Consider the following 8394-nt stretch of genomic DNA (forward strand, 5'->3'; position numbering starts at 1 on the left):
GGAAATCATATTTATTTAATTAATATTGGTCAATAATTAATTAGGAATTAATTTTGTGATCAAGTGTAATTAATTAAACTAGAGGGGTTGAATTGTAATTATAAGATAGTTGCAAGATAGGGCAATATTTATCCTTGTTAAAGGATGAACGAATTTAAGGATAAGGATATCCTTAAAATCGTCCAAGGATAAGAGGATAAGGGTTTTTCAAGGCTTATCTTGTGGTTGCTTGGTGGGCAAGTAACTGGATAAGGATAAGGACTTAAACCCTAATCTAAACCCTATATAAAGACCCCTAGGCCTTGAGAATTCGTGTACATGCTCCTAAGAGGTCCCAAGGAAGAATTCCAACTCCTTCATCCTCTATCTTAAGCCTCTCCAATTGCTTGTGGTGTTTGTGAGCCATTAGAGGCACTACACTTGTGGTGCTTGCTTTCAAGACTTAGGATTTGAAGATTTAAGTTGTTATTGCAATATAACAACAAGAGGTATGTAAACCAACCTTTGTATGTTAATTTCGAAAATAGCAATGCACATTAGGGTTTTATTCTTGTGTTCATAATGTTGTGTATCTAATAGTGAAAACATAGATCCAAACTAGGGTTGCATGCACACTTAGGATTGTTTGTATAAAACCCATCACTTAGGGGTATAAAGCTCCAAACTTGGTTTATGTTTCTTTAGATATTAGTTAAGCCTTGATTTTCTCCCTTTTTTCCCAAAACCAAGAGCTTAATGAGTAAGAGGTACTCCAAAGCATTTAAGGTATCTTTCCAAACGTTTTAAGGCCTTATAATTCATCAAAATGCAAGCTTGGATCTTGATTTATCCCCATGCAAAAGTTATGATGAAGAAGAGGGTTTAAGTAAGCTAGGTTGTTAGTGTTGGGCTTCTTGTAGCCATGTAATGGGATAAAGTTTGCAACTTTATGGCCTTAGGGGTCTTATTAAGCTCAGATCTAATTTTGGTCGTAAGGTCTTAAGGCATTAAGACCTTTTATTGAGTTTTGCCTTTGGGGTGCGTACGTTGGGCGTAACTCCTAGTACGTCATGCATATTGTACCTCAATCACAACCATTTCCTGCTTCAGCCGAGTACACTGTGTGTACCAGTTGGTACGCTGGGTGTACGGCCCAGTCCATCTTGCGTGATTTTTGAGCTTTTAATCTTTTGGAATTGCTTGTTGGGTTGGATCATAGATTCTCATGGTAATGGATCACTTCTGATTCTAGGCCCATATTGGACTTTGGATGATTTTTGGGGTTAGGCCTAGGATTTTATTGGGCTTAAAGGAAAAGGATAACTTGACCCTTTTTACCTTGAGCATTAGACAAGTAATGTAGTTTTTTTTAGCTTTGGGTTATGTCCCAATTATTAATTGGGGTTCTGTTTGTTTAGTTAGCACGAGGATTTCTCCAGTCCAGCAGGTCGAGCGTTTATCTAGTTTTTTCAGCAGTTTGGGTGAGTTTCCTTCCTAGGTCCATGGGTTGAAGGTACCAATATCAGCCCATTATTTTTTGTGTAGAATGTTGGATGCTTTATGATAATTATATGGAAGACTAGGATCTGGCCCATGGCATTTGTATGCAAGACCGAGATTTGGCCCTTGGCACTAAACGGAAAGACCATGGTTTTTCCGATGGTAGGAAATGATTATATGACTATGATTTGGTCCATAATATTAACTTCTTTCATGTGTGGTATGTGATACTCGGGGGAACTCATTAAGCTTTATGCTTATAGTTTATGTTTATGGTTTTAGGTACATCCGGTTCCAAAGGAAAGGGACCGATGTGATGGAACAACATCCTCCCCTCACGATTTCCGCATTTGATATATCTGTACTTTGATGTTTTGGATATTATGATTTAATGTTAATTATGAACAACTTATTGGATGATTTGATAAGCTTTTAAAAGAAAATTTTTACTGTTGATTTTTGGGACGTTACAAGTTGGTATCAGAGCCTTGGTTTGAGGGATTTAGGCATACTTTTCGGGTGTTTCTGAAATCAAACTGAGGAAATGATAGTTTCTTAATAAAAGTGGAGTTAAACTTTTAAAAAGATTATTATTAAGACTAGGGGGTACAATACGTGCAATCAACCGAGCTTAAGTAAGTGGTTATCCAAATTACCCATACATATGTATTATGAGTAGTATGCTTGATATGAGAATTGCATGCTAGATTAGGGCTAAGGATACCTTCAGGAATCATATGATAGAATTGTCTGATTTGTGTGATGCCTTATAGCCTAGCACAACTTGATGTTATGTATTACTTGGAATTAATATCGGACCAGTTATTTTCTATGTGTATGCTTTTAAACTTGTATACGAATAGAATTATATAGCCCTAGAATGATCAATTTGACCTCATTTCGTGTTCTTTGTTTGGCTGTGGACTTAAGGTAGAATCATCTTATGATAGCCTATGTAATCCTATTTTGTATATAACTTGCATGCATAAAGCAATCAACTGTGTTGATTGAGGTTCTTGATATTGCGAGTGGTGAGGCTTGGGAATTCCTAGTAGAATCCAGGATATGTATGATGTATAGCATATGATTGGTTTATCTTACACAATGGAATTTCTTTGTTTTATATTTGATGAAACAACTTATGTTTTTTTTTGGTATTCATATACAAAACATATTTATAGATGAGTAAATTACATGAATGGTCCCTATAGTTTGAGGTAATTTATATGTTTGGTTCCTACCTTATTTGTTTAACTCGGAATGTCTTTATTCTTTGTTTTAATTGCGTGTTTGGTCTTTGTCTAGCTTAAAATGTATGTTATGCTATTATGTAGCATGAACATTGGAATTGTACCAACAATGTAACATGAATTGCTAGGAAACATGTTGTCCATTTATTGTTTAGCTATAAATTGATTCAATTTCTTTGTTTATCTGATAGGTTGATGATTTAATTTCTTTAATATACTATTCTACAAATAGTTATCAGGATCTTGGTTAACAAACAAAAGCACATCAATCCTAATTATGGGATATTTGATTAAAACCGGGTGATTGGCCTTAATTGAAAGGTCACCTTGTTAATTATGGCCAAAATTGTTAGCAACTTTTTTTTAAGATCAACCGGAAAAACTTCCTAAATAATTAACCTAACAGAACGACGTAGTTTCATACTTGGCTCCCTCCTTAAGCCAAGTTAATGGTTTCATACACGGCTCTCTCGGTAAGCCAATTTATAGCCAGGGTGACATTGCGGCAATATAACAACGGTTGCCGGCGAAAGAGATCTCCAAGAAAATCACACAGATTCTCGATCATCATTAGATTGGTAATTCCAAAATCATCCTTAGAGAACTTGCAATAAATTGAGTCGGAGTTCAATTGAATTTCTTGCAAGGTCTCCAGTTTACCTAATCTTCCATGACTTTCGATTTCCCTTAACCCTATGCAATAATAATGTCAGACGATGAGAAAAACACCCTGGTTAACTCACCAACTAGCTCCCGGTCGGTGACGGAGACGGTTAACGGCTCTCACCGGTTCGTAATCCAAGGTTATTCGTTATCTAAGGGCATAGGAATCGGTAAGTACATCGCCAGTGATGATTTCACGGTGGGAGGGTTCCGGTGGTCTATATACTTCTACCCTGATGGGAAGAACCAGGAAGACAATTCGACTTATGTGTCGGTTTTCATTGCTCTTGCGAGTGAGGGCACCGATGTAAGGGCGTTGTTTGAGTTGACTCTGGTAGATCAGAGTGGGAAAGGAAAGCACAAAGTTCATAGCCATTTTGATCGGTCTCTCGAGAGTGGTCCATATACATTGAAATACCGAGGCAGTATGTGGTAGGTTTTGAAATCAAGCTTACTAATCTATTTGTTTTAACTTTTAACTAAAATCCACGTTACCATTTTGGGTGACAGGGGATACAAGCGTTTTTACAGGCGACAAATGCTAGAAACTTCAGATTATCTGAAAGACGACTGCTTGAAAATCAATTGTACTGTAGGAGTGGTTGTTTCTGCTGTAGACTGTTCTAGGTTGCATTCAATTCAGGTCCCAGAATCTGATATTGGATCACATTTTGGTATGCTACTGGATAACACAGAAGCTGCAGATGTTGTCTTTAATGTTGCTGGAGAAAAGTTTCATGCTCATAAATTGGTATTGGCTGCTCGATCCCCTGTTTTTCACTCTCAATTCTTTGGACCAGAGGGAGTTGACCTTGACCATGACCATGAGATTGTTGTTGCTGATACTGAACCCAAGGTCTTTAAGGTAATTGCACCATTGGTACCATTTTATCAAACATAAGATACATATATATAACATATGGTTGAAAAGTCGAACCCTGAAATGATTTTGACATGCAAGAAACAGGCTTTGCTTCATTTCATTTACAGAGATACAGTTATGGAAGATGATTCTCCATGTGAATCCTCCACCTCCAGTTGTATATCTGATACATTAACAGCAAAGTTATTAAGTGCTGCTGATACGTATGATTTGAGTAGACTTAGAAGCATCTGCGAATCTCATCTCTGCAAACATATCTCTGTTAACTCTCTTGGAAGAGCTCTTGCACTTGCACACAAATATCATGCCATTCAACTCAAAGCTGTTTGCCTTAGATTTGCTTCTCAAAACCTTGCAGGTATTCTGTCATCTGTCATCTGTCATCTGTTATCTGTCAACTGTCAAGTGTCAGTTGAGGACTCTTATTTTTTATGTTTGAAATACAGCTGTGATGCGATCAGATGGATTTGAGTATTTGAAAGAAGAGTGTCCAAAGTTACAGTCTGAGATTTTGAAAATGGTGGCGGGGTGTGAAGATGAGTGTAGCAGTGGTGGTGGTGCAAAGTCAAGGAGTGTTTGTAGTCAACTTTCTGATGGTGGAGATGCAAATGGGAAGAGGGTTAGGCAAAGAACTTGATTGTGGTTTTGGTCAAAAAAAAAATTAACTTTGTTTTTCATGTACAATATTTCTGTAACTATGATGAACATGTTATAATACAGAGAATTATATGAATTGCTAAAATGTAAAATATTCTCAAATTGATTAAAAATGAGTTGTTATTGAATAAGTATTCAACTAAGATCACATAATGAGGTACCAAATTCCCAATTACATTATGCATAATCATTTGTAAAACCCTTATTGTGTAAATGATGAAAAAGATTTGGTCCATAAACTGAAAATGTAAGTATATTGCTTTGTTAGTAAAATAATATATTTTCTAAAACAAGAATTTATTTAGAATATGCTTGTTGTTGTGTAATGAATGTTAAAAGTTTAGAACCTAATAAACTATATTAGGAATTGGAATTCATGAAATGGATGTCTATTTTTCATATATGAAAATAGTCATCATTTGTTACAAAATGACCTAAATGAACAATGTCATTATCCCTGACATTGTGGAATTAGATAAGGTGACAAACTAAGATGCTATTTTTTTAACGAATGGACTTAATGGAGACAAATCTTAATTTGGTAATCTGAATGTTGTTTTTGACTTAATACATAAAGACCGACTTTCCTTAAATACTCTTCAAACATCATTTATCCAGACAATATTCTCAAAACAACACTTGGATTGAGTGTTTGTGATTGCTTATTTATTACAAAATTAAACATTTTTTTTCACAAAATGTTTATTATCTTATAGAGAACCAAAAAAGGGTTTAGAAAGAAAAAAAAAATATTGGGATTTAACTTATGTAGTACCAAAACATAATAATCTTATAAGTTGGTTTTTCATGTTTCACAAATTATGAGTATATACAGAAAATACCAAGAACGTGGACAAAATGATAATTGATAAATTGGTATTTGAGTCGCCTTTTATGGTAATGAAAAGGGAAAAACAAGGCTAAGTTCCACATGAAGTTTAAGGTTATAAAAAGGTAAATTGTTTTCCATGTGTAATTAACATTTTTCATTTTATTCCATCCACACTCAAAAGTGCTTATTAGCATTACTAAATCAAAATAAGCTATTTAATAAGAAAAAGAAAAAGAAGAAAAAAAAGGTGTCTTAATCAACATGAGGTCAACACACATGAACTAAACATATATGAAGAGAAACAAACACAAAATTTCATCGGGTATCACTATCAACAAGCAATTCTGATAACAGAAAAGGATAACAAATCATAAAGTCCCCACAACAAAGAAACTAATGCATTCAGATAGTTACAACAACACAATTTAAACCAAATATTTTCACCTAAAACTTGTCATTAACCAAAGTTCCACAATATCAAAAGCCAACAAAGACTACATCTTTAACCACATATACGAAACTAACATAAAAGATTATAATAAAATCAGAAATTTGTCAAGAAATCATTACATGCCTCTTTCACAATCACTATACAAGTTCATCACGAGCATCCAAAAGAGAGCTCATTTGCAACATCCTGCCATTACCAGGTAAACAAGGATCTGTAACAGATTCAATTTCAAGAAATTGAAAATCATAAGCACCCGATTGCTTCAAACTGATACCAAAAACAATCAAAATCCATCCCAACATAGAAACAGCCCAATAATTATTCATTCCATGGATCAAACCCCAAGCAATCGAGTACCCGATAATAATCCCAGAAAAATGCCCTAAAAAGCTTGCTTGTGGAACAATGATTGATGTAAATATAAGCGATTCAAAAGGGGCAAAACTAATGGGAAGTGAAAGAAACCCAAAAAGATTCAATTTTGAAGAAGGTTGCCTCACTGAAAGAATCGTCATCCATCCAAAAACAACACAAGAATACCCAACAGCAGTAACTCTTCTGAAATACTCAAATTTGAATCGATTGATAAGAACATGGTAGCTTCCCAAAACTAGCAAACCAGATAACACTACCAAAACAATCGAGTAATGAAGATAATAACCCACTCCTAAACCCATATGCCCTAATTGCTCAACAACTCCAAGGCTCCAAAGTGCACTCATATTGAAAACAAGATGAAGAACACTTATATGCGAAAATGCAGAGGTTATGATCCTCCAATGGTGACCTTCGACAGCCGTTTCATAACTCAAACCCACATGAGAATACCCGATGTTCTTCTTGTGTATGTAGAACCAAACTAAAGTGCATAATCCTATTATACAACTAGTGGCGGGTTTTTCAAGGATCTCGTAGAACAATGGTTTCCCCATTTAGAAAATAAGGGAAAGAAAGTTTACCACCATTTATTGATCAAGTAGAGATCTAGGGTTTACCTTGGAAAGGGATGATTTTGCTATAGTGTTGTTGTTGTTTGTAATTGTAATTGTAGATCTTCAAGAAAATTGTTCGCGGCAGATCGATAACCCCGTTGATTCACTCAATCTTACTCAGAGCAGAGGTCGGTCGTCTATTCAATATAGAGGTGACTGGTGAGATGTTTCTTTGGGCAATCAGAAAAATATCGTTACACATTTATTGTTATTGGTGCACACTGGATCCTTCACATCCCTCGTTTACAATGCTTACCTTTTTCTATAAATTTTCACAAATGTTCCTTATAGTTTTAAAATTGTTTTTAAAACGGACTTTATAATTTTTTTTTTTTTTTTTTTTTGCATTAATGGTCTTTTTTGACAAAACTTAGCAAATAGCTGGTCCTTTTTTATGAAAATTTCGCATACGAATGACCCTTATAACTAACTATCAACTAACTTCGTTAAAATTTGTTTTTAAACTCCCATATATAATTACATTTTTACCCTTATTTCAAAAGATATTCCTTCTTGTTTTATCTTTTATGTTAATTAATATTAAATAAAGTAGCCACCAACCATACGCCTCCTTCCCCCACCTCATCATTAAGCACGTCTCTCTCTCTCTCTCTCTCTCTCTCTCTCTCTCTCTCTCTCTCTCTCTCTCTCTCTCTCTCTCTCTCAATTATAATACTCAGTTTCAGGTATGAATTTTATGTTTTAATATGGTGAGTTTTTTGGTAGCCATGATGTGGTGATAACGGATCCACGATGTGGCAAAGTAGCATGAATTGCGGATTTCATTAAGCCACCATGATGTAGTCATGTAGTAGCCACGACATGGTGACAGCAAGGTTCAAAACTCTAGACTTCGAGCCTTGAGTCATATTTAAAGGATGTGATGGCTAGGTTTTGTCTACCATTAGTCTTCATCACTCCTCTATGTACATAAGATCAAACTCTAGCCACCTTTCAAGCTTTTGAACTCATTTTGGTGATTTTGTGACCATTGAGCGAAGAAGAAGAAGAAGATTTCTAGTGCAATGATCCATCAAGCAACTCATCTCCACATTTGTAATCATCTTTTGGACCATTGTAAGTCTTCAAGACTTAATCTTTATGGTTTATTTCTAATAGATCTTGGAAAATTAGCATATTAAGGTCTATTTTGGAAGTTTGAATGATTGGGAGTGACTCACCAAGGC

The 8394-nt window shown here is 35.1% G+C and overlaps 2 protein-coding genes across 3 annotated transcripts; one reads left to right on the forward strand and one right to left on the reverse strand.

The window, feature by feature from the left end:
* Positions 1-3165: 3165 nt before the first annotated feature.
* Positions 3166-5066, forward strand: LOC144997161 (BTB/POZ and MATH domain-containing protein 4-like). Of its 2 annotated transcripts, none has more exons than XM_078956993.1 (4): positions 3166-3824; positions 3903-4257; positions 4354-4633; positions 4722-5066. In XM_078956993.1, exons 1-4 carry the CDS (start codon positions 3436-3438, stop codon positions 4910-4912), a joined length of 1215 nt encoding a protein of 404 aa, XP_078813119.1. In that variant the 5' UTR covers positions 3166-3435; the 3' UTR covers positions 4913-5066. The 2 variants fall into 2 exon arrangements, with proteins under 2 accessions (XP_078813119.1, XP_078813120.1); XM_078956994.1 differs by having other exon boundaries at positions 3167-3824; positions 4360-4633.
* A 1122-nt stretch (positions 5067-6188) lies between these two features.
* On the reverse strand, positions 6189-7429 carry RBL13 (RHOMBOID-like protein 13). Its single transcript, XM_078958419.1, has one exon. The coding sequence runs from the start codon at positions 7145-7147 to the stop codon at positions 6353-6355; it is 795 nt and encodes a 264-aa protein (XP_078814545.1). The 5' UTR covers positions 7148-7429; the 3' UTR covers positions 6189-6352.
* Between the last annotated feature and the right edge of the window lie 965 nt (positions 7430-8394).

The sequence above is a fragment of the Lactuca saligna genome, chromosome 5 (assembly GCF_052625555.1).
Source record: "Lactuca saligna cultivar CGN05327 chromosome 5, ASM5262555v1, whole genome shotgun sequence".
In the NCBI taxonomy this organism is placed as follows: Eukaryota; Viridiplantae; Streptophyta; class Magnoliopsida; order Asterales; family Asteraceae; genus Lactuca; species Lactuca saligna.

What these genes read in the sequence shown, in the direction of transcription:
- LOC144997161 (XM_078956993.1), top strand. Translation starts at nt 3,436, where the DNA reads ATGTCAGACGATGAGAAAAACACCCTGGTTAACTCACCAACTAGCTCC. An exon ending in CTGAACCCAAGGTCTTTAAG is followed by an intron (nt 4,258 to 4,353) that starts GTAATTGCACCA and finishes TTGACATGCAAG; the next exon opens with AAACAGGCTTTGCTTCATTT. An exon ending in TGCTTCTCAAAACCTTGCAG is followed by an intron (nt 4,634 to 4,721) that starts GTATTCTGTCAT and finishes TTTGAAATACAG; the next exon opens with CTGTGATGCGATCAGATGGA.
- RBL13 (XM_078958419.1), bottom strand. Translation starts at nt 7,147, where the DNA reads ATGGGGAAACCATTGTTCTACGAGATCCTTGAAAAACCCGCCACTAGT.